General features: G+C 43.4%; 1 protein-coding gene and 1 long non-coding RNA gene across 4 annotated transcripts in view; one reads left to right on the top strand and one right to left on the bottom strand.

Moving 5' to 3' along the window:
• Positions 1 to 2,421: 2,421 nt before the first annotated feature.
• On the bottom strand, positions 2,422 to 10,870 carry LOC132684912 (uncharacterized). The gene is made up of 3 exons (XR_013550567.2): positions 10,760 to 10,870; positions 9,247 to 9,377; positions 2,422 to 6,995 (listed from the first exon to the last, which is right to left on the bottom strand). It is a non-coding gene; the product is annotated as an uncharacterized LOC132684912 (long non-coding RNA).
• A 1,340-nt stretch (positions 10,871 to 12,210) lies between these two features.
• RBM20 (RNA binding motif protein 20) overlaps positions 12,211 to 26,510 on the top strand; it is a 195,799-nt gene continuing 181,499 nt past the window's right edge. For all 3 annotated transcript variants that reach the window (XM_060641524.3, XM_060641521.3, XM_060641520.3), the window contains exon 1: positions 12,211 to 12,416. In XM_060641524.3, the coding sequence (XP_060497507.3) occupies positions 12,211 to 12,416 (206 nt within the window). The remainder of the gene's footprint in view (positions 12,417 to 26,510) is intronic.

The raw sequence follows: 26,510 nt of genomic DNA, 5'->3' as shown, positions 1-26,510 counted from the left end.
TTAAAATTGAAGGGGAAGGAAACTCTCCAAATATAAAATATAAATGGAGGCAATATAAAAATGGACAAAACAGACAACTTTTTAAAAAAGGTATATGACAGTCCTTAAATACCTTTTGTGAAAAGGAAAGCGAGCCTATGTGGATATTACATACACATGAAAGAGAAAGGAGGGGGGCAGGGAGGGAGACACAGAGAGACAGAGAGAAGAGAGAAGTAAGAGAAGACAGGGGAACACAGGTTATGTTCTTTCTTTACAAAAGAAATCATCTAATAAATGTAGATGGATTGATTCAATTAGAAAACCCTCATATATAGCTGGCTCTAGCAAGGATCATGAGTGGATGCTAAAACCACAGGCGAATGACTATTGGGGAATAGGACACTTACATAGTCTCCAAGTGTCATGTCAAAGATGGTTTCTAACTACAAAGGGAAAGAGATGGGATCTTGAGATCTGCTTCAATCGAGGGAGACAACTTCACATCACCAAGTAATGGAGCAAACTGGCCCGATGGGCCACCTTGTGTGAAGAATGGAAGATAAACAATACCACCTACGTAGTCTTCTTGTTGAAGTATTTTAAGCTAAACTTAGTAATGGGAAAATGATAAGACAAATCCAGAATATAGAATATTAATTCTGCAGGGTGCCTGGGTGGCTCAGTTGGTTGAGCAGCTGACTCTTGGTTTCAGCTCAGGCTATGATCTCACGGTTTGTGAGGTCGAGCCCCGTGTCAGGCTCTGTGCTGACAGCATGAAGCCTGCTTGCGATTCTCTCTCTCCCTCTCTTTCTGCCCCTCCCTAGCTTGTTCGCGCTTTCTCAAAGTAAATAAATAAACTTAAAAAAAAAGAATATAAATTCTGCAAATCCTAGACTCTTTAAAATTGTCAATGCTATAAACGACAAAAAAAAAGTGTGAAAACGATTATAGGATAAAGCAGACTAAGGAGAATAAAAAATACAATACGTAAAATGTGTATCATAGATTTAAACAAAAAAAGCAAATATAAAAGATGTTATCTAGACAACTGGGAAAATTCGTAGATGTAGAGAAAATAATACTATATTATTATATCAGTGTTAACTTTCTTGCGTGTCTTGATATTGTGGTTACAGAGAAAAATATCCTCGTTCTTTGGGAATATTTGGTATTTAGGGATGAACTGTTATGGTACCTATCACTTATTTTCAACTAGCTTAGCAAAAATGAAACAAGAACAAAGTGGTTATCTGAATCCTTGAAGCTTAGTTTGAAACACACATTGGAAAAACTGGCGTTCGGGCACCTGGGTGGCTCTGTTGGTTGAGCCTCTGACTTCGGCTTAGGTCATGATCTCATGGTTCATGGGTTCAAGCCCCACGTCGGGCTCTGTGTGGACAGCTCAGAGCCTAGAGCCTGCTTCTGTCTCCCTCACTCTCTGCTCTCCCCCACTTGTGCTCTGTCTCTCTCTCTCTCTCTCTCTCAAAAATAAAAATAAACATTAAAAAAATTTTTAATAACAAAAAAAGAAAAAACTGGTGTTGAAATGACCTTCATGACACGCCCTTAAAAACCTAAATCTGAATTGTTGATGGTAAGGGGTTGTAGGAACACTCAATTATCATAAAAATCATCCTTGATGAAATTGTTCTTAATGAACAGCCAGCAATGGAGAGGCTGTTACTCGTCCAAGATTACGGACAGAAACAGAAGACTAGAACATGAGGAAAGAATGCCATATTATTTATTTTATGTATTTTATTATTTTTAAGAATGCTATCTTACTATCTGTGCCACAGACTATGTGTGGCACACACAGAAATGTGTGACATTTCTTTTTTCTCTTTTGTTTTCTTAAACTTTTGAAGAAATTTTATTCAGGTATAACAACAGATGCAGAAAGAGACACAAATCATAGACGTGTAACTTGTTGAATTTCTATGACACATCCACGAAACCACCATCCAGAGAAGAAACAGAACAATCCAACAGCTCAGAAGCCTCTGGAGGGCTAAGATTGAAAACAGCTTGAGGATCACCCAGTGGATGCTTTCTTTCCCCCTGTTTAGTTAGTAATATTTATTTAATTTTTTTCAGCAAACATGTTTTGAATACCTTCCTCTGTGTCAAACACCCTGAAATGCATGTTGCATTCCATATCACAGTATTCATTCTTGGTAGGCACCTGCCATGACAGAAGTTGTTTATATAATATCCTTTCCAGTTAAAGAATAGATAGATGTTTGTCAGGCTTTCACTGTCCAGCATTCACTCATTCTTGGCACACTTAGATTTTTCCACTAAGGGAATCACAGACTCTCCGATTTCCTTTCTTTCTTCCGCCCTCCCTCCCTCCCTTCCTTCCTTCCTCCCTCCCTTCCTTCCTTTTCTTTTCTTTCTTTCTTTCTCCATCTTTCTTTCTTTCTTCCTTTCTCCATCTTTCTTTCTTTCTTTCTTTCTTTCTTTCTTTCTTTCTTTCTTTCTCTTTCTTTCTTTCTTTCTTTCTTTCTTTCTTTCTTTCTTTCTCTTTCTTTCTTTCTTTCTTTCTTTCTTTCTTTCTTTCTTTCTTTCTTTCTTTCTTTCTTTCTTTCTTTCATCTCTACACCCAACATGGGGCTTGAACTCATGACACCGAGATCGAGTGGCATGCTTTCTGACTGAGCCAACCAGGCATCCCCAGACTCTCCAATTTCCAACATGCAGGCTTCAGGTGGCATTCATGGACTTCTGACACCAGGGATGAGCATGTGACTCTGGCTTGGCCAATGAGAGTATCACATTTTCTGGCCGTAGATGGGTTCATGAATAGGAACATGCCCAGTCAGAGCCAATGAAATGTAATAAGGATTTGGTTAGGATCACTGGGTCAGGCACATTCACTTTTCTGTTAGACATGATCAGAGCGTGGGAGGAGATGTTGATGTAGAAATGCTCAGAGCCATTTTGCCACTTCTGAAGGGCCACCCCAGCTTCAGAATTTCCACGGCATTGGCTGAGGTCTCCATGGAGGTTTTATCACAGCCCACTTCTCTTTCTGCCCAACCCTGCTTCCTTCTCTTTGCTTCCCTAAGTATTGATCTCTGGAGCAGCAGCACATCTCTGTCTCAGAGTCTGTTTCCCAGGGAGCCTAACTTTGGCAGACATGGTGTTAAACGCTCACCTAAATTATTCATTCCACAGATGAATTCTGAAGACTTACTGTGTGTCACACATACAGCATTGTGACTCTCACAGCAACCTACGGACCTCGTGGTGAGGGAACTGAAGCACACAGTAGCTGGGTAACCCATCCAGGGTCACACTGCTAGTAAGCAATAGAGTCAGGATTGAAAGCCAACGTCCCTAACGATCCTGCTACAGACAAACCAATGGCAGAACTCAACACCACCCCAGATTTCCAGATCTTCAGAGCCAACATCCTTGTGCAGAATCTTCTCCTGCCTCCTATTATCACTTCATCCAAACATCTTGCCTGCCTTCATGGCCCTGGAATTGGAACTGAGCTCAGCCCTCTGAGGCTCCTCTGGCTGTGAATTCCTTGATCTGGTTTCCTGGGTTCTCAGATCAAGGGAACACAATCCCTCAGCTCCTCCCTCTCCCCCAGTCCCTGGCTTCCCCGTATTAGTTTCCTAGGGTTGTTATAACAAAGCGCCACCAACTAGATGGCTTAAAACAACAGAAATTTATCCCCACAGTTCTGGAGGCCAGGGGCCGGAAATCCAGGTGTGGACAGGGCCATCTGAGACATGAGGGGTGGAGGGGGAGAATCCTTGTTAGCTTGTGGGGCTGCCTGCCAGCGCTCAGTGCTCTTGGACTTGCAGCCAGGCCATGTGGTCACGCGGCCTCCTCCCTGTGCAATCTATGTCTAAGTTGGCTTCTTCTTGTAAGACACCAGTCATATTGGATGAGGGCCCACCTAATGACCTAACTGGACTGTATCTGCAAAAGCCCTATTTCCAAAGAAAGTCACATTCACAGGTGCCAGGGGTTAGGGCTTCAACAGATCTTTTTAGGGGACACGATTCAACCCATAACACTCCCTTAGATATTTTAGACATGTGTATTTGCTCTTCTCTGGGGAGAGGGGAGCAGAGTGAAGCAGACATGTGATAGGGGAAACCCTATCCCTCCCCAATCCTAACAGGCCTTCTTTGGGATTCTTTAAATCATCAGAAGTCAAGTTCCTCAGTGAAACGTTCTGAGGAGCAGGCAACCCCCCCAGCAAGCCCCCATCCTCAATAAATCCCCCACCTCCAAAGACTGAACCAAACCACACCCCTCACCCCTTGCACTCTCTTGGGGGCCCTCCTCTTACGGATTCGAATTTTCTGAGCTGCCTGGTGTTTTGTGACCAAGCAGGTCATCATCACAGCCACTTGTACTGAGAGATGACTCTGGGCCAGCCTTGTGCTCAGCCTCGCAACAAAAGAAGGAACAATTTGTGATCCCCATCTTATGGCCGAGGAAAAGGGAGAGTGGAGAGTTCACAAAGCAAGGCCCAAGGTCCCTGGCTGGAAAGGAGGAGAGCCAGGACCCAAGGCCAGGGCTGCAGGTCTCCTCCCCACTGTGTTCTGACAATACTCCCTTTTCCCTGCTTCCCTTCCAGATGGTTCCTACAAGTCTATCCTTTCACCCTAGGGCTTTTACATGCAGAAGGTGACTGCCATCCCGATTCAGATCACCCTCCCCCTTTCAAGAGAAGACTGTGCATTATGATCACTGATTCCCCGATGCAAAGTTCAGTCATCATTATGTGAAAACCAGTCAACAGCAGCTTGCTCAGCCCCATTCACATGCCAGATGACACTGGCCTATGTGCTTTACATAAAAAAAAAAAATTCCAGCTTTATTGAGGTATAATTGACAATAAATTGTAAGACAGGTAAGACATGGTATGATCTGATGTATGTATACATTGTGAAAGAGCTCCACCGTCTGGTTATAATTATCATATCCATCACTTCACAGATTTATCTTTGTGTTATCAACTCTTGTCACCATGTTTTACATTAGATCCCCAGACGTGTTCATTGTTTTTTTTGTTTTTTTTTTTTTAAGTAAACTCGACATCCATCATGGGCTGGAGCTCATGACCCCAGGATCGAGAGTTGCACACTCTACCCACTGAGCCATCCAGGTGCTCCAAGACCTATTCATCCTAGAGCTGAAAGTGTAAGTCCTTTTAACACTCTCCTAAGTGCTTTATGTTTAATCCTCACAGTAATCTTACCATGCGGGCGTTATTACTCTCATTCTTCAGAGGGAAACGCTGAAGCTCAGAAAGGTGAAGTTACTTGCCTTAAGTCATGCAGCTAACAGATCCCGGGTCTGGGTTTCTAATCCAGCTATTCTGACTGGAGAGTCTATGCCGGGAGGGGCTCGGCAGGGTCTCCTGCAGGGGGTAGCCCTGGGATGACCAAAGGTGCCACATCAGGGAGTGGCACTCGTCCACCAGCTCCAGGCCAGCTGCAAGGGTGCCCGCTCAGTGAGGTCAGCACATCACAGGCTCTCACTGTTCCTGGCGTCACACTGGCATGCAAAGGCCTCTGGTATTGCCTTCCATAATGGTCACCTGATCCCCGAACTGGTGGGCAAACAGCCTGAGATGTTTATTCCCTGATGACCAACTGGTCTGACAGACAGACAGCCCCAGTGATAAGAGAAGACGGGAGGAGGTGATTGGGGGGAGGGGCTCGATAAAGGAATCCCCTGACTCTGAGAAGTGCTGTTTTGCTTGGCTGGGGCCCTAGTCACACTACCAGCCTCTGAATGACAGTGACATTCCCCAGGGATTAAGCTTGCAGTGTAGAAGCTGGGTCTCCACAGGGGGTGCGGAGCCCCATGGAACTTAAATCACGCAATTAGCCACCAGCTAACATTTCTCCCACATTCATTTCATAGCACCATCGTCTCCCATTCCCCACCCCCCAAATTCAGCTGCGACTTCTTTTATAACACCCCTTCTTATATCCTGCTGCTTTCTCTTGGAAATAGCAAAGGAGGTAAAGCCATTTTCTGGATCCTTCAAAACACAGCTCAAAATTCTTTTCCAGGAAGCCATGCCCACATAACCCTGCCCTCGCCTGCTTTGAGCCCCCCGGGACTCTGAATTCAAACCACAGTTACTGGTTTGTCGCCAGGTACTGAACAAGTGGTAGAAGGACAGAGCTCAAGCCACCTGGGTTTGGGGCAGTGATGCATTCAGGGAAGACAAAGGTGCTGATGTCACTCTTGGTTTGGGATGACTGCTTTTCTGTTTAGGAATAATCAATACACCTCATGGTCCAGAACCTGGATTTTCTGATGCCCAGCTACCTGCTGTACTGATTATAACACAACACCTGTGTAGCTCATTAGAGGACAAGGGGGCCTAGACGACAAATCCACCATCAGAGAGATGGAGGTTGAGCCCTTCCTCACAGCCAATGAGGGACCTTCTCTGTGAGTTGTTAGGCAGAAAAGAACCTCATGGGTCATGTCCTCACTTTTCCTCAGCTAAAGTTCCCTGACTGTCTCCTTCAAATTCAAATGTGCATCCAGTTCCATGAGTAACCATATTATTTTTAAACAGCATCCTTCAGCCACTGCCTCTCCTGGGTTTTCAGAGAGGTAATCCTTAGTGAAGCCAGCACAGGATTTTATTTTATGATTGTTTGGAAACATATCCAGGGATTCCAAGGAGTTCAAGTAAAAGATCATGCTATAGCTCTGAGAAAAGGGTCAGCATATGGAGAAAGCTCACCTCAGGGGGATGGAAAAGAGAATCCAGGTCATGTGGAGAGATGGGAGACGAAAGAGAGAGAGATTGGAGACAGATATCAGAGATATTCAGCCAGGATTTAGCAGAGAAACTTCTGGTCTCAAAAGCCCATAATACCAAGATGCACCATGCCACCATACAGAGTGGTTAAAAGTCCAATCCCAGGGGTGATGAAGACTGGGGTTCGATCTACAGCACCACCACTTAATAGCTGGTCAGGTGGCCGAACTTCTTTGAGCCTCAGTTTTTTAATCTGTAAAATGGGCACAAAAACAACCACCTGGTGATTGTAAGGAATTAAATGAGAAATAGTATGTACTTAAGACAGCTTGGCATAGAGTAATATTCAAAAAAAGCAGTAACTGTTATCATTAACCCCCAGATAACAGTTACTATGTTGTGACTCACATTGATAGGTTGATTAATGTTTATCCATCATTGTCAAACTAGTAAACTGTCTAACTGTAGCAACATGACTGCTGACAATAAGTTAATTATTCAACTATCTCTACTGGGTTGTTAGGATATCAAAAGGCTACTCTGGACAATACTTTGTCCAATGTGTTTCTTCATTCTTCCAGATGGATTTTTGCTTTAAAAATAAATATCCTATTAATGTGCTAAGTATTATTAAGAATTACTAGTTGAAGAAATAATTAAGTTTTGTAGTTAGCTAATTAAAAAAGCACATGTTCATAGTAAAAAAGTTTCAAACAATACATATACTTCAATAAAATTGTATTTCAAATATTCAAACAATATAAAAAAATCACAAAAGGATAAAGTTCTTGCCCCATCCCAATTTCTAGAGGTTATTACTATTTTTTTTTAAATTTTAGAATGTTTATTTATTTTTGAGCGACAGAGCATGAGAGAGGGAGGAGCAGAGAGAGAGGGAGACACAGAATCTGAAGCAGGCTTCAGGCTCTCAGCTGTCAGCACAGAGGCCGATTTGGGGCTCAAACCTACAAACAATGAGATCATGACCTGAGCCAAAGTCGGATGCCTAACCGACTGAGCCACCCAGGTGCCCCAAGAGGTTATTACTGTTAATAATAAATTTCTTGTAGAATTTTCTAGAGATGTTTTATGATCTTTGACTTTACATATATTGAATCATACTGCTGAGGAGCTTATATTTTCTACTCAGTAACACATCTTGGAAATTTCTCCCTAGCAGTCTGTATAGATTTGCCCCCTGCTTTTTAAGGTCTACGTTGTATTCCCTTGTATGTAGGGACCACTCTTGATGTACCCAGTCCCTCACTGCTTGGCACTATGGTTGTTTCTAGCTTTTGCTATTATGAACAATGCCACGATGAACTCCCTTGTACATGGGGCTTTGGTTGTTGCTACATGTAAACGCACAGTATAAATTCCTGGAAAAGTAACTACTAAGTCAGTTTGCTTTGTGCAGTTTTAATAGACACTGTCCACTCACTTCCAAAGAGGTTGCAGCAACTGACATTTTCACCCATTAGTGTGTGAGAATGTCTGTGTTCTGCATTCACCAGCATTGGGTGAAAATTATCAAACATTACAATCTAGTAAATCTATTAAAAATAACAGTAATAATATACATATGTGGAATAGCAGTACCTATTAAGGGATCTCATCTGCAGAGACGAATGTTTACAATCATCGCTGAGAATGGGCTGGTTCCCCTTTGGGAAGTTGCAGGGAGCTAGACCAGGGTCTGAAGCTTAGCTCCACTGGTTATCATCCTAGTGACCTTGGACACAGGTTCATCAAGCTTCTCTGTCTACAAAATGGTGATACTAAATGAAATAAAACATGAAAAAGCTCCTAGAACTAGCGTCTGGAACCCATCAAATATTTATTAATATTAGGAAGCACGGCAGAGTCTGTGGCAAGTTTGAGAATGACCCTAGTAAGTAACAGAGACCTGGGTTCTAGTTCCCCCGCCGCCTTCCCACTACTTTGCCCAGTTGCTTAATTTCTCTGAATTTTCTTGCTTGTAAGATGTCAATTTGGATCCCTCCTATTATTTTACTGATTTGGATACATATGAGGGGCAGAGTTGAGCCACTGTGCAGGTGACGTTTTACATTCATTGGAAGACACAGGCAACATCACAGCAAAAGAAGACAGGTGGAATCTCATCTCCATGTCTGTCACTGAGGCAGTGGAGAGAGGTTAGGGACCAGGTCACCTAACTGCAGTCCTGTTTTGGCCTCTTAAAAGCCAGGCGACCTGGGGCAAGTTCTTGCAGCCATCTGAGCCTCAGTTTTCTCAATTCTAACACGCAGATGACAGTAACTAGCTCATGGGCCATTGTGAGTATGAAGTAAGAATCTATGAAAGCACTCAGCAGCTGACTCCTGTTAAATGTTCAGTATATTCATAGACAGCAGAAGTCTCACTGTCTGATCCTAGTTTACTGGTAGAGCAGGACAGACAGGATGCTTCCGCGAGTGGAACAAAGAGAAATGTTAGCAGCCCTCACCTCCCAGTCATGCTCCCCATTTGTCAAGGTGACTCACCCAGCCTTTTTTCTCACTTTGGTAACGGTGAAGCGCTCCCTGGTGGGGTGGGGTTGGGGAGGGCACAAAAGCAAGAGTGCTACAGTTTCTTAAATGGCTGCAACCCCAGCTGGAGATCTCTGTCATTCTTCCTGGAAAGAAGTGGGAAAACACAAGTTAAAAAAACATTCTTCACTGGTACTGCTTAGTCTGCTTGTTTGCTATTATCCTGTACAACATTTTTGCGGGGATTTGAGGTAGAACACGAACAAGCTTTGGGTTTCTGCTGCAGTGTTTCCCTCTCAATTTGTATCTGCTTCCATCTAAATTTCAGTTATTACATAAACATAAATTGCAAATATTAAGCTATAAATGGGATTTCTGAAAAGCAACCTGTGAATTATTAATAATTTTTCTATTTTGAAAATTTCAAATTTACAGGAAAAAATGCAAAGAAGAGCCCAATGAATACTTAGATTTTACCCATTGTTATTATTTTGTCGCATATGCTAATGCATTAGTTTTGAGGTGTAGAGAACTGCATTCATATAATACGGTCTCTCTCTCTCTCTTTTCTGCCAGTAGAAGTGTTATAGGGATGGATATCGGTATATCAATACTGTGACTCCTAGACACTCAGCTCCCTGAAGTTTGAGATCTGTTGTTCTATTTGGCTATGAGGTTGGGATATAAGGAAGCATGTTTGTAATAACTGCTGGATTGATACCTCCTGCACCAAATTTGCACGATACATGATCCCTAAGCCTAACAGGACTGTGTAAGCCAGGTCCTTCATTCCCAATCTACATACTTGGTAACCGACACTCAGATGTTGAATCACTCCATTGGTAAACACAGGTTTGTCTTTTTGACTATAAAGCCCTTTTCACAAAGGTTTTTGGGGCTTCTCAGAGGGAAATTTTAATGCAAGCATATGGGAAGTTTTAACTTTAGTTTCTGGAAGAGTTGCAATGTTAATTTCAGGTAATTCCTCAACCAGGGCTCCCCTGGGTGGGGGCGGGGGGAGGCAGTGGAAGGTGGAGGAGTTTTATGGAAACCATAGTCAAGAACTCTATTGATAGAAACCAGAGATGATGAGCTGACCACTCAGCCTCAGAAGACTCATTTTGGGATGGCCACTTACTAGTCATGTATGGTTGGACAAATCTCCCTGACGCCCTTTCATTTGTGAAATGGGGGCAACAACCAATACCTGGGTTTTTAGTGAGACTCATTTTCTGAGTTGTGACGATCTTTATTAACACAAGGAATTGACATATCATTTTATTTGTAGGAGGAAGGAGGGAGGAAGAGGGAGGGAGGGAGGAAGAGGGAGGGAGGGAGGAAGGAAGGAAGGAAGGAAGGAAGGAAGGAAGGAAGGAAGGGAGTGGATGGTCCATTTTTATCTGTAGGAGAGAGGGAGGGGTAAAGATCTAGGTTGGATGACAAAAATCAAGGGAGGCTTAGTTTCCTGAGCCTGCGGGGGGGTGGGGGTGGGGGTAGGGGTGGGGGTGGGGAACTGACAGAAACTCACAGTCTGGGGAGAGAAGAAACGATTTTTCAGGGAATTCCGTTAGTTGCCACGTTCCAGAGAACGCATCCCCAGAATGTTCCTTCACGTGGCTGTGGGAGGAGGACGCGTGGGCTTTGAGACCCCCAGCAAACTTCTTTCCAGGCCACGGGACACTCTGGCCTTCGCTCTGGCTTCCAAGGCACCCAAGGGATGCTTTTTCTTTGCTTCCTCCGGGCGGCCAATGTCAGGATTTGGAAAGCTAGTGCGCCCAACGCACGGTAAGGATCTTCTGGATAACCACTCTCCACGAGCTCTGCCCAGCTCCTAGATGTTTCTGTGGCACCGGGTGCCTCCCCAGACCTCCAACTCGCGGGCCAGGACATTAAACTGCACCTTGAGTGTGGCTCCTCAGCGCAGATGCCCGCGGCCTCAGCTGTGAGCTGGCGTGTGCAGGTGAACTGGCGCACACGGGCGCCGGGACAGCGAACGGAACTACACAGGCAGTGATGGTGGCGGCGCGATGTCAGCGAACTCTCTCCTTTTCATCCTTTACATTTCTACCGAGATCTCGCCAATACATAACAAGAATAAAACATATACATGGTTTTGTCTTTGCGCTCCCGGGATCGTAGCGGGAAAAATGAAGAGAAACCACGGCGGTCCCACTGGCTGCTTCCGGAGACCCCTGAAATCAGCAGCCGGAACTGCCAATGTGGAGAGCCCTCGGGCCTGGTCATGTAAGACCGGAGGTTAGACGTCCCACCGAAGTGGGGGAGGTTCCGGACTTTTCCCCCGCCGGGTCGGGCCCTTCGGACGAGAGTGGCGCTGGCCGGGCTCCAGACGCCGGAAGGTGCCAAGCCCCACTCACTTCGCCCTGGCGATGCGCGCGGACGCCCCGGGGCGCGCTCCGTCCGGCCCGCTTGGCAGGAGCGCGCGAGGTCGCGCGCGCGGTCCCCGGGGACAACCCCGGGGCGGCAGAACTCCCGGCAGAGGCGCGAGCGCGGCGGCCGGCGGCGGGCTGGAGTGCGTCTCGCCGCCTCACGCGGTTGCGCTGCGCTGCGGAGAGCCGGGCCGGGGACCGTGAGGGCGCAAGGTGGCGGTTGGCGCGCGCCGCGCTCCCTCTCCCCTGGCCGCGTTCAGGGTCCAAGGGCAGAGCTCCCCGGCTCACCCCGGCGCTGAGCAGCCCCCCGGGGGCCGAGCGGCTCCCGCCGGCCGGGGAGACGCCCCCTGGCCCCCGCCCCCGCGTGGCCCGGCTGGGCTAGCGGGAGCGACGGGAGGAGGAGGAGGAGGAGGAGGCGGAGGAGGCGGCGCCGCCGGGACTGCCTCCTCCCCGCCCCTCGCGTCTCCTCCCCGCGCCACCGGGAAGGACAAGGGGACTGGGCACGGGGACCCCGGCCAGTGAGCGCCCGTGCCCCGGGGCCGCCCTTTGCGCGCGCTCTCTCGCCTCGAGCCCGGGGCCGGCCTCGCCTCACATGGTGCTGGCCGCAGCCATGAGCCAGGACGCGGATCCCAGCGGCCCGGAGCAACCCGACAGAGATGCCCACAGCGTGCCGGGTGCACCGGCGCCCCCCGCGGCCCCCGCGCCCCCAGGCCCGCGAGGGATGCCGCCGCCGCCGCCGCCGCCGCCGCCGCCGCCGCCGCCGCCGCCCCCAGCCGGCCTACCGCAGATCATCCAAAAGTAAGAGGAGGGAAAGGGGAGCGGGGACTCGGGGTGCGCTGTGACTACATCTGTCCCGTCGCGGCTGAACTCTGCGCGGCCGCCTTGCGTGTGAAGTTTTCGTGTCCTCTCTCTGCGCAGGGTCGGTGTCATTCTGCCTGTGCGTGAGGTTGGGGATAGGAAAGCCAAGTTATTTGGGGGAAATAGGTTTGTTTTTCCTTATCCCCTTTATCTTCAGGAAGGTTACTGGATATATTGAACGAGAATAGCTCACATTGGGGGAAAATGGCCCAGAGACTCTGTTTCATCCCTCTGGTCCCAAGAGGCCGCTGGAATGTGCGGGGAGCCGTGCGTGAGTGTGTGTGCGCCCGTGAGGGTGTGTAAGGAAAATGCCGCCACCAAGCAGCCGCCCTTCATGGTGTCCCTGGCGCAGTCCGCGGGTGGCACTGGGTGGAAAGGATGGTGAGGGTTTGTAAACAACACGTTTGCTTTGCCCTGAAAGAAGTGTTCACGCTTTTCAAGAAGGCCCTCGCCAAGAGCTCTTAGCCACGCCACGGCCACCGTTTTGCATGAATGTTACCATCTTGCGAATCTTAGGAGCCGGCCCTCCCAACCGGGGAGTAGGTTGGGGTGGCCCCCGAGCTCAGAGAAGGTCTTTTTCCGCCCGGTTTTTGGGGGCGTAACAGTAAAACGCGGATCTTTTATTAGTTCTTTCGAAATCTTTTTGATAGTTTAAGGCCTAGAATATTGGTTTGTTTGAAGGATCTTTATTCGCCTGAAGGCTTCCCTCAGCTTGTCCTGAAGTCAAAACCAGTTTCAAGAGTGTAGAGGAGTCTGAATGATGAGCGGTTGGGTGAAACTGACGATTCGGGAGAAAGGCTCCCAGTACAGCAAAGTGCACCGTGGGGAACAGAGCGGGGTGTGTGCAGGGCTGCTGTATTGATGCTTTGAGTTACGCACACATATGAAAATGCAGTAAGAGAAATAACCAGCGATGGGGCGTAAATGGAAGTAAATGGCGTTTTAAACATTGTTCGAAAGATTGACTTTAGAAAGAATAGTGAAAATTCAAGTTTGACATCAAAAAACACTGGTATCATATTTCAGAACAAAATGGTTCCCCTTTTCTGACTGGTGGAATACTAAAGTTCCATTCGTGACAACTTTTTGCTTTAATTCAATTTTACCTGACTTTCAATGACTAACAAGATGCTAACAATTTGAACATGAAAATGATTTACACTATTTTTGTTCCTATTCTGCAAAATTATTTCAGCTAAGATTTAACTAAATATGATGGACAGTTTAAGTACATCATTATTTAAAATTTACCTTTAGTTCTTAATATAAATATAAACCAACAGAGAAAAAGATGTTTAAAACTAAAGCTTCTTTACTAAAAACAAACAAACAAACAAACTAATTGGCCAGTTATTAATTGGAAAACATCTGATGTGCTTCTTACCAGAAATGTCTTGTGGCTTGAGATTAGGCTACACATTAAATTTATTGAGTTTGCTGTGGTATTGTAAATTGGTAAATGCGTTTTCCTATCATTTAAATAGGAAAAAACGAGGAATTTTATGTTCACAGAAATATCTTTGTAGATCGGTGTCTCATTTACCCTGTTCTCCCCATTTTCAAAGTTCTGTCTCTGGAATATATTACTTTAGGAGATAAGAACTTTTCAAAGGTGACCCCTTCTGCTAACAGTCCAGAATGGGAACTTCAAGAAGAGCCTAATGGCCCTGCCTTGTTTTGCATCGGTGACAGATCAGTGTTCAGGGGGCCACGTTCAAGGTGGTGATTATGCCCCTGGGAATGGATGTTTGTGCGCTTATGTTTCCAAAACTTTCTCAATAAGGATGATCTGAGGTTTGCTCCCCTCAGAACCCACTGAAATTGCGCTGGAACCAGGCATAACGTGGCAAATGCTTTACAGGTCCATCTTTAATGCGCTGAAACTTGAGCAGGTTATTTTGAAACTACGTTTGCATAATTTAATCTGAGCATCCATTTTTATGTAGTTATGAGGTGCCGGTTGCCTCAGCCATCTTTGCGAAAACGCAGTGGGGAGATTGCCCTGGGCCGCAAAATCGATTGCCCACATCTTGACTGAAAATTTGGTGAGCTAGAGCTCACAGGATAAGATTCTTCTCTGGTGGATGGCCTATTAAATACATCTTATTCGAGAACCTTTGTTTATTCTAGGTATTTTAGTGGGGTCATTATGTAATTCGAAAGAGGAGAAGCTTTGAACTCTTTCATAATGATGCAGATGATCAATGTTATTCATGTGCATAGCGTGTGAGGATTACAAGAATTTTTTTCACTTCTTAATGTCTGTGTTTAGTGATTTTCATTTATATCCGCTCGCATTTTGGATAAAGTCAAGGACTTTGATGAAATAATAGCCATGATCATAATAAAAGCCTGTTCCTCTTCATGTGTGTCATATTTGGTCTTAAGAGAACTGCTTTATTCTGTAAGTAGCTAAACGCATGAGGTGTGATGTTGAATAATGAGACTGATTTTGATACGTGTTTTATGATAGCCGGTCTCGGTACTCAGGAAGATGGCAACGAAAGTTCATTTCTGTAGAGTGCTTTTGTTCCAGTCAGGTGTATTGAGTTTTCTTATTACTGCATTCTTAGCTTCGGTCAAGACTCGCCCCCGACCTTTCTGCTCAGATTGACCCCTGACTCCTGGCCCATATTAGCATCCCCTGTAAAGATCATCAGCCATGTTTAGACATACAACTAGTATCTTGTAAGATCTTTGTTTTAAACTTGCCTTCTCTAAGCTGGTCAATGTGGAGATATTGTTGTGTAAAATGTAAAGAAGCATTAGGTAAACCATTTAGGCAATAAAAAAATATAAATTACAACTTAAGATTTGGGTTGAGTTCAGAAAGTCAGAATAATTTGATGACCTAAAATATGTGTATTCTCCATATTAGGAGAAGACAACATTGCTGTGCGCTGGTGAGTGTTTTACAAGGACTTATCTCCTTTAGCATTCACAGCATTTTATTTCCAAAAGTATTTTATGTTTTAGTTTTGTGCTTTCAAATCAAACCTAATTCTTGATTTACAACCAGTTATTTATTAACCTGGATGAACAACAGAAGCTAAAGTTCAGGTTGTAAGTTTTAAAACTTTTTTCCCAATGGAAACAGAGTCAGTAAATTCTGTGTGAAATATTGAAGTCCGTTGTCAGATGCAACTATACAGTGTCACTAATCATGGCGAAAATTAACCAAAGAAGCACACACTCTTCCGTGAGGCGAACACGTACGTGATTTTCCTAAATAATCTGACTGGCGGCAAAATATTACTTACTGTTTAATGCATGACATTAGTTTGTACATCTGAGTATAGATGAGTTATTTTATTTCCTTTCCAGATTATTTTGATAAGCAGTGACTAAAAGTCAATTATAAAAATAGAAAAGGTTTTGGTTTAGCATTTGATAGCTAGTGTTCCCTACATGTATAAATCCACCTTCGATTTCTAAAGTTTGTGTCGTCTTCTGCATAGCATTAGGACACTGGCCGACTGGTTTCAGAGGAAAGGCTCCCCAGATTCAGTACAGAAAATGTTATAAGTAGTTATTCTGTTTGCAGGTCATTTTACAGACATTCTGCATTTGGAAGGATCTCCAGGTTACTCTTAGGGAGCAGTGTGCAGGAAAGTTGTGTGTGATGTCCACTCACTTTGATGGGCATGTTGTCCATCCAGGATCGGGGAGGAAATAAGAATTTGCCAAAAACGGACATTACCTCACACTCACACTTGGTCCTTTTCTGGAAGGAGGATGGAATTTCTAACATCTGCGCCAGTTTCTAACATCAGTTTGAGTCCATTTTTAGGGAAAACAAGGATACACTTGTACAAGGAATTTTGAAAATTTTGAACACAGTCTTACGCTGCACGTCGTTCAGCAGAAAATATCCGAGAGGATTAAGTGTTTACCCAAAACAGGGAAGGAGAGAGGGTGGGTTCTTAGCATTCTGAAAAGTTTCTTCGCGTCTCTAGAAAGGTTTTTTTTTTTTTCGTAAATTTTTTTTTTATTTAGGGTTTATTGTGATCTGTAGTTTTAGATAGTAAGTGTAGCCATCCAGTTATGAGTTGTTGTTTTTTTCAGATTGCCAAAGAGATGAGTATTATGAAATGTAGTACATTATTCCCATTAGTCATGGTAAGTGACTATGCATATGGTGTACATAGAGCTGTTCTAATGTCAGTGCTGTAAGGGGGGGGCGGGAGAAAAAAATGATCCCCCATTTTATTCTTCTATCCACTTGTTCTCTTGCTACCTTCTTAGCAGTTGATCAAATTAATAATTAAAAAAACCCAAATCTGTTGGTTGGAATGTGTTAAGATCTGATCGGTTAAGATCTCTTTGCCTGTCCTTATAGTCACCGGGGGGAAAAAACCCCACCAGGACTGACTCACAGTGAAATGATCCCCCATTTTCCAGTTTCTCTGTCTTTCTCTGATTTATTTGTCTTGTGGCTGCAGGTTCCTTGACTCCAGTTAAACTAATATTTCTTCCCTGCCCCTAACAGCTAATCCTTAAGTAAACAAACTGATACGGCTCAATTCACAGCACTGATAAACAAGAATCTAAAAAATGCTAGGAACTGGGGTCTAACCAAGGGATAGGAGTAAAATGGACTGAACCAAACACGGGAAGCGAGAATGGAAGAAGGTTGAGATAGTGGAGTTAAAACTCCAGAGAGAAATTGGGACGCAGGGCACCCCCCTCCCTTCCTCCACCATGGTCCCCCTGCCAGACAAAAGCTTGAAAGGGTCTCCTATGTCAGAAAATCCCACTTAATCTGATTTTTATTTTCTGCCACAGTAATTATCTTGTTTAGGATGGTCTGACTGATATGATCCTGTATATTTGAACAGGGAAAGTTGCTGTGGGTCCACAGCTGGTGCGAGTGACTGGTAGCTGTGTTTAGAATAGTGCACTGAAAAGTTTTGCAGGAAGTAAAGTGATCCGTAGTCCAGAATCAGGGCGAAGATGGTAATTAGTGGTTTGTAGAAAGGAGCACATGGCAGTTCCCTTTCTGGTTAATGAACCTGGCTGAATCTTGCTGATATGTGTGATATACTGGAAGCCTAATATTGCTTGTTCCCACCAGTGAGAAGACTGGGAAATCCTGACTTTAATTAAAAAGGCACATTTTTGAATTAGGAATGTGAATTTGGTTCCCAACACCACCAACAGGGTGTTGGTGGTAGGCTGATAATTTGCCTGGCTCAGTGGCTGTTCACTTTAAATTGCACCCAACTAAGGTTTCAGTCTTCCAACATTTATAGACAGCAAGTTTCGTTAGGTACAAGTCCTCACTGGCAGCTGTTTGAGGAGGAGGTGGAAGGGAAGTCATCCCCCCACCCCCAGTATTTTGTTTATGTATTTGCATATGACACATATATCCACCTAACAGGATAAAGTCTTTGCAGTAGCAGAAGTTACAGTGAAATTAAATGATCTTCCTCTTTCCTACAGTTCCTGCTGGATTTTATAAATAAGTCCCCTGATGGTTTACAAGGCAACTTTTCCAACTCGACGACAGCACATCTGTCAGGGAGATGGTACATATTGATGTGAATGTACTTTATGAGCAAAAGGCACGGTTAAATAGCTTGCATGAGGATGTGCTAATACCTTGCAGTTTAGTTTGGTGAATAAATCTTTCCATGTGTTCAGAAACAAAAGGCTGGGGGTCATGCATGTGTTCAGGGGTGGTTGTCATCCCATAAAGATAGTTTTCACGCCACTTTTCCCTTCTTTAATGTGGGTATTTGCTTTAAGGATGCATCAGGGCCATTTGCTGCTGCCCTTTCTATGCACCTGCTTTCTCTCGATCACAGTAATGACCCATCAGTTTTCAGTGGCCACTTCCCGCTCTGGCCCAAGCCTGGAAACCGCCACTCACGGCTGTCTGGACATCTTAAATACTTCTCAGATTTTGCAACTTGTCTATAGATTGTCTCCCAAATATGTTTTTGGCTCTTATTACACCCACCTTTAAACCTGACCTCTTGCATCATGATGCTAAAGGAGTAGACAAGGTCATCTATACAGTATTTTAAATATGTTTTAATTTCATTAAGTTACTTCTTGTAGATTACTTTGAATTCATTGATGTAATCATTTAGATTACTTTGAATTCATTGATGACTAAAATGATCTAGGATCTGCCTGGTGTTGGAGAATGTAAAATGCACATCTTTGATCTAAATTAATTATTGGGTTTCTGACCAAGAGGGTCCAAGAGGAAAAGAAAACCCTGGACTGGGAACAAGTGACCTGGACAAGCCAATTAACCTTCTTAATCCAGCCTCTCCGGAGACTGGAAAAAAATTTTTCCTTTCAAGAAAAAGTTATGTGAATCTCCAGGAATATGGTTGAGTAATCATCATTATAGAATGCCTCCCCTCTCCTATACATCTGATACAGAATATATCCCATATCAGTTACATTTTAGCCATGGGCATAGGTACCTGTTTGTGAGATTGCTCACACATGGAAACAACAATAATTACAAAAAGAAATCAAATGTTTCCTCCAATATTTGCAAAGCGTATTTAGATCAGTGTTATAATTTTAAGTCAGAAAAGTAGATAGAAATGTCAGTGACAAGGCATACGTTTTATACTGTTTTCTGATCACCAGAAATTTTTAAAAATAAAAATTATTTTGGAATGTTAATTACTTGGGAGTGTTGAAGTGAATACTTGAATGTGCAAAAAGAGTGCTGTTTTCAATGCAGGAGGCAATACTTTTCATTTGTCTAAGTTGGATTGTATTCAACCCGGGCAGGTGGGAGTGTGTTTGGTGACCGTGTTGTTTTCAGAGGCACAAAACGTCAACAGGACCTGCGCACGCGTCTTTCGAAGCGGGGCTGGGCTGGGCTGGACGTGGAGTCCGGAACCGTGTGGCGCAGTCAGTCGGCCCCGTGGGCCCCAGGGAGCCGCCCAGACCTCAGCCTGAAAAACACTTCGCGAAGAGATCTTGAGTGTTCAAAATCAGAGCCTCAGGCTTCCGGGTGGCCTCCTTGAAGAGACGAAATGTTTCCAGAGCCTCCCAAGGACTGGGTCTCCTTGGGGCCCTGCGACCTCAGGACTAGCAGCGTCATCCGTAGACTCCAGTTACGGAGAGGATTTGTTTGACACTTGAAAAGATACTTTTCAACCTTCTGCATAAAAGGGGAATGAGTTGTGTGGTTAAATCTTGATTTATATATAGACTTTACATTATATGCATAATGAGGATGAGCACGGGAGACTTACTACAGCATTGTCTAGAAGAACAAAAAATTAGAAACCTGCTAAATGTTTCCCAGTTGAGAAAATAAACCACTGCTGGCTCCTCATGTACCGTTCGGCAATTACAATAATAATGTTCTCTTATGTTTATTACTATGGAATATAAAATCATATGGAATGTAATAGGGAATATAGTATTGTTAACTACAACAAAAAGTACAAACAGCATGTTACAAGGGATGTCACGTTTTAAAAAAAGGTATGTGAGTGTGTGTGCAGGTACCTGAAAGTCTGGAGAAACATTAAACAAATATAAAGATGCTAACAATAGTTCTAACTCTAGGTGATTCAATATTAGTGTGTGTGTTTTTTAAACACTTTCTACTTTTTTTTTCAGTATGTATCAATTTTATAATCAGAAAAAATAAAACTGTTTTCTTTTAATTTTTTTTAATGTTTTTGTTTATTTTTGAGACAGAGAGAGACAGAGTAGGAGCAGGGGAGGGGCAGAGAGAGAGGGAGACACAGAATCTGATGCGGGCTCCTGGCTCTGAGCTGTCAGCGGAGAGCCCGATACGGGGCTCGAACTCACAGACTGTGAGATCATGACCTGAGCTGAAGTCGGACGCCCAACCGACTGAGCCACCCAGGCGCCCCAAAACTTTCTGTTTTTTAAAAACAAAACTAGGAACAGACATTTCATATTGGTATTGCACTATCTTTAAGACCGAACTGCCCGTTTGTGTCTTAGACTTCAGACCTGGAAGGCTTCTAAGAGCTGCTTTAGCCCAGCCGTCCTGTTTTTCTAGGTAAGGCAAGTGAGCATCAGAGAAGGCAGGTGAATTATTCAAGGTCACGCTGCAAGGGCAGTGGTCGGGTTGGCGCAGGAACCCTCATCGCCCTGTGTATTGTATTTTCTGCTAGGCTACCCTGTTGTGTGCCTGGAGATGGAGAAGAGAGAAATGGAGAACATTCATAAACCAGCCATTTATCTACTGGCACTAGTCTGCTCAATCCCCCAAGGGGACTTGAAAAGCATCCGTAGGTATGTTACCTTCTCTCTGCTCCCTATCCACCCCCCCACCCCCCACCCCCGTGGGTTTTCTGCAAATGGCGGTAGACTGGCCTCTCCAGAGCATCTCATTCTGCCAGACAAGCCAGGCATCACATTTTGGGGTTTTTTGTCCTTGAAGTATATAAGTTGCATAACTGTAGTTCTGTTACCATAACAAAGGAAATTAGTCTTAAATAATTTTCCCTAATGAACACTAGGTTTTTAGCTTTTCCCATTTTCAGGAAAATGTCCCCTATAGCTCTTTTTAAAATCCCCTGGCTGAGATTCACAAGTGCATTTGTTTATGATGTCTCTTTTATTTATTTTATTTTATTATTATTATTTTTTAACGTTTATTTTTGAGAGAGAGAGAGAGAGCGAGCGAGCACAATGGGGGAAGGGCAGAGAGAGAGGGAGACACAGAATCCGAAGCAGGCTCCAGGCTCTGAGCTGTCAGCACAGAGCCCAACACAGGGCTTGAACTCAAGAACCGTGAGATCACTACCTGAGCTGAAGTCGAAGTTGGATGCTTTACCTACTGAGCCACCCAGGCGCCCCTGTGAGGTCTCTTCTAACTTAACAACTGTACCCACCTTTTTCTGTTCTTCATGACCGAAGATACCAGGCTATGTTGTCTTGTAGAATGAGCCATGATCTGGATATGTTATTATTTCCTCATGGCCAAATTCAGGTTAAGCATTTTGGCAAGGATCTGCAGTGGATGCTGTGTATTCCACTAAGTTTGATCTGTTGGTTAACGTCATCACTGACAGATCTCTCCATCGTAACAGGACATTTTTTCTCTTTGTGATCTCACGGCTCGTGAGTTCGAGCCCCGTGTTGGGCTCTGTGTTGACAGCTCAGAGCCTGGAGCCTGCCTCATATTCTGGGTCTCCCTCTCTCTCTCTGCCCTCTCCCGCTCATGCTGTCTCTCTCTGTCTCTCAAAAATAAATGAATATTAAAAAATTTTTTTAAATATATTTTATTTTTTTAAGTAAGCTCTGTGTCCAACGTGGGGCTTGAACTCATGACCCCAAGATCAAGAGTCGCGTGCTCTCCTGACTGAGCCAGCCAGGTGCTCCTGTGGTTTTATCTTTTAATTTCTCCATGTTTTAAAAGCCCCTTCAATGAAATGTGGGACAGAAATGATAAATAAATTCACTTTAGAATGGATTAGTTTGGGTAAATGGTTTAAATCAGTAGGCCTTGCGAATATGTGTGTGCTGTACAGGCCCTTAGATACTATCGGGAGACTGGATTTTTCTCATCCTGACTTCACCGATGGGGCCATTCACTTCCCACTTAACCTCCACGGCAGGCATTTTGTCACGGGCTGCAGTACTTTTTAATGTTCTTACAGAGAGAATATAAATCCCCCTTCATGCTCATGGCATGAATCGATGCTAATGTAATTTTTGCTAGCTCACACGACGTTTTTAGGCATCCTCTTGAAGCTAAGTCAGCCCTTTACAGAAACCTTTTATTTTCCTTTTCAAAACCACTATATGAAGCTGACTTTAAAAGTGACTCATGACTTGCCCTGGAGCCTAAACTGGGTGAGTCCCGGAGCTGGTCTGTGCCTACCAGTTTGTTCAGGCTTTTTAGATTTAAATTACATAGCTATTTTTGCCTCTTCCAGATTGGTGCTCTTATTTTCATGCACAAAATATGTATGGGTGGGGAACATGGTGTGGAGTGGCGAAAAGAATCAAGAGCGAGCCTGCTCTGTGTTCTAGATTCAGCTTTGCCACCACTCTCCCTGAGCCTCAGTGGTCTCATCTATAAAAGGGAACGATAATAAAGTGAGTAACAACTAACATTCATTGGATGCTTCCTGTGTGCTACCAACTACTCTAAGCACCTTGTGTATGCTACATGCATTTAATCATCAAATCCAACAATAATCCTGTGAGGTAAGTGCTGTTATTCTCCTCATTTTACAAATGAGGAAATCAGGGGCGCCTGGGTGGCTCAGTTGGTTGAGCGTCCGACTTCAGCCTAGGTCATGATCTTGCGATTCATGAGTTCGAGCCCCACATCGGGCTCTGTGCTGACAGCTCGGAGCCTGGAGCCTGCTTTGGATCCTGTGTCTCCCTCTCTCTCTCTCTGTCCCTCCCCCACTCATGCTCTATCTCTCTCTCTTAAAAATAAATAAACATTTAAAAAAATGAAGAAATCATGTCACAAACTTACAAGGACTCAGCAAAGCTAAAAAATAATAATATTTATGAAAAAACTAGTAATGTGAGGCTGGGATGAGAGAATGTTTTATAAATTAATGTGATCATATCATCTCTATCTTTGTCCTCAAAATAATTGATAAAAAACTCATCACTTGGCAAGGAAAATATTATATAAAAAATTGCTGAAATACATCTGAAAGTAGGTTGATTGAATTTGAGAATAACTAAACATTCCAATTAAAAACATTATTTCCTGTTTCTTTTTTCCTTTCTTTCTTCTTCTAGCTTTGAGTGTGCCTTTTGGTTTAAAGTGAAATCCATATCCCAATTTAAATTCCATGAGCCAATCTGACTCTGGCATTTGATTTGCTGCCTTACTCTGCTTGTTACGCATGTTAGGCAAGACCTGAATTTGATGCTCACAGAGAGTATATAAACACTTATAATCCTCTCAGCATGTGCTAAAATCATAACAGATACGATCGTTTGATTTGCAAAGAGAGCGTCTGCCAAGTTCGACCACAGCATTTTTAAACCAATTCAGAAAACCAGGATTCCGCAATGATTAAAGTATCCTAGGCTCCTATTAATAGCAAGAATTCCTGACTTGAAACGTGGCAACACCAAGCTCCCTTAGTCTGCTCCAGACACACTTCATGAGTGGTCTTAGCAGACTTTGTCACAGGTGTCCTTTCGCTTTAAGACACTGTTGTATGTAAAAACCAGACTTTAATGGAGTCCGTAAATCAGGACAGGATTGTTTGCTTTTGACCTGTGAAAGGGTTTACAGTAAAGATCCTTTAAACAATGAGTTCCTCAGGGTGTTTCAAATAAAAATTTAGTAAGTCTATTTAGTAAGTGATGATTTTTAAAACTTTTGGGTTGTTTTTCAGTTTTACAGAGGATAATTGAAGTACGCTAAGCTGTACATGTTTAAAGCATCCATCACATAATCAAGGCAGTAAACATTTTTATTACCCCTGTGAGTTTCTTCATGCCTTAAAAAAAATTTTTTTTTTTACATTTATTTATTTTGGAGAGACAGAGCACAAGTGGGGGAGGGGCAGAGAGAGGGAGACACAGAATCTGAAGCAGGCTCCAGGCGGCTTTGAGCTGTCAGAACAGAGCCTGACGTGGGGCTTGAACCCACAAATCGTGAGATCATGACCTGAGCTGAAGTCGGACACTTAACTGACTGAACCACCCAGGCGCCCCCGTGCCTTTTATAATTTATCTTCTGCTCTTTCTCTTAACCTTCTCCCCTCTCAGGCACCTACCCATCTGCTTTTCCATCGCGGTACCTGAGTTTTTGCTTTTTCTAGAATTTTATACAAATGGGATCATAGTTTTTGTTGTTGTTGTTGGCCTGGTTTCTTTCACTCAACATAATGATTTTTTGGGAAAAATTTTTTTTAATTGTGACACAATACACATAGCATTTACTGTTTTAGCTATTTTATTTTTAAAATGTATTTATATGTTTTTAGTTTATTTATTTATTTTGGTAGAGAGCAAATGGGGTAGGGGTGGAGAGAGAGAATCCCAAGCAGACTCCGCACTGTCAGCGCAGAGCCCGATGTGGGGCTTGAACTCGCCAACTGTGAGATCATGATCTGAGCCAAAATGGAGAGTCAGACGCTTAACCGACTGAGCCACCCAGGCACCCTCATTTTTATTATTTATTTATTTATTTTTGAAAGTTTATTTATTTATTGAGAGAGGGAGGGAGGGAGAGAGGGGGGAGGGGCAGAAACAGAGACAAAGGCAGAGACAGAGAATCCCAAGCAGGCTCCACACTGCCGATATAGAGCCTGACGCGGGGTTTGAACCCACGAGCCTGTGAGACCATGACCTGAGCCGAAACCAAGAGCCTGCTGCCTAACTGACTGATCCACCCAGGCACCCCAATTTATTTATTTATTTATTTATTTATTTATTTATTTATTTTTAAAAATTTTTAAATTTAAACATTTTTTTTAATTTTTAAAATTTAAAAAAAATTTTTAATTTTCTAAAATTAATCTCTGTGCTCAGCGTGGGGCGAAGACTCACAACCCTGAGATCAAGAGGCGTATGCTCTACCAACCGATCCAGCCGGGCACCCCCATTTTCGCTATTTTAAAGTGTAATTAACTAGTGTCTGGTACGTTCACAAGGTTGTGCAACCGTTACCACTGTCTAGCTCCAGACCATTTGCATCATCCCAAAAGGAAACCCTGTGTGCAGTGAGCAGTTATTCTCCATTCCCTCCTCCCCCAGGCCTGACAACCACTAATCTGTTTTCTGTCTCTATGGATTTGCCTTTTCTGTATGTTTTATATAAATGGAAACATGCTATATATGGCCTTTTGAATCAGGCTTTCTTTCACTTAACATAATGTTTTTTAAGGTTAACCCATGTTGCAGCCCGTGTTAGTACTTTATTCCTTTTTATTGTTGAATAATATTCCATTATATGGAGAGACAACTTTTTATCCATACATCGGTTGGTGGCTTTTGGTTTTTTCTACCTTTTGACTATTGTGAATAGTGCTGCTGTGAACATTTATGTACCGGTTTTTGCTTGGACATCGTTTTTTAATTCTTTTGGGTATATATCTGGGATTAGAATTGCTGAGTCATACGGTGATTCTGTGTTTAATTTGTTGAGGAACCTCCAAACTGTTTCCCTAAGTGTCTGTACCGTTTTACAGTCTCACCAGCAATGAATGAGTATTCTTACTTCTCCACAACCTTGCCAACACTTGTTATTTTCCCTTTTTTTTTTTTTTTTTTTAAATTATGGCCATTCTAGTGGGTATAAAGTGGTATCTCATTGTGATTTGGGTTTGTATTTCCCTAATGAGTAATGATGTTGAGTATCTTCTCTTGTGCAACAAAACCATTTGTATATCTCCTTTAGAGAAATGTCTTTTAAGTCCTTTGTCCATTTAAAAATTTCATTGTTTATCTTTTTTGTGTGAAATTGTGAGGGCCCTTCATAAATTCGGGTTACTAGACCTTTGTCAGATACGTGATTTGCAAATATTTTTTTCCATTCTGTGGGTTTGTTTTTCAGCATACGATTTTAAAGTTCATTCCCCCCCCTTTTTTTTCCCACATACCAAAAGTTTGGAACTTTTTATTGTCAAGTGGTATTCCAGTTTATGGATATATCATAAATTGTTTATCCGTTCACCTGTTGATGTATATTTAGGTTGTTTCCAGGTTTTGGCTTTTACAAATAAAGCTGGTATGAATATCCCTTTACAAGTATTTATGTGGACACATCTTTTAGTTTTCTTGGGTAAATATTTGGTCAATGATAATTTAACCTCTTAGGAGATGACAAGATAAAATCAAATAAGATAAGATAAAAATGATAAGAATCACTTTTGGTTGAAAACACCTTTGAATTTTTATTATTGGGTCTTTGAACAGAGCGTGTTAAATATGACCCTTCAAGATGTTTATGTATTTATTTATTTAAATGTCTTTATTCATTTTGAGAGAGAGGGAGAGCATGAGCAAGGGAGGGGCAGAGAGAGAAAGGGAGAATCCCAAGCAGGCTCAGCGCAGGGCCTGATGCGGGGCTTGAACTCACGAACCTGA

This window comes from Panthera onca, chromosome D2, assembly GCF_046562875.1.
Source record: "Panthera onca isolate mPanOnc1 chromosome D2, mPanOnc1 haplotype 2, whole genome shotgun sequence".
Taxonomy (NCBI): Eukaryota; Metazoa; Chordata; class Mammalia; order Carnivora; family Felidae; genus Panthera; species Panthera onca.
This window is presented reverse-complemented; position numbering and strand designations above follow the sequence as displayed.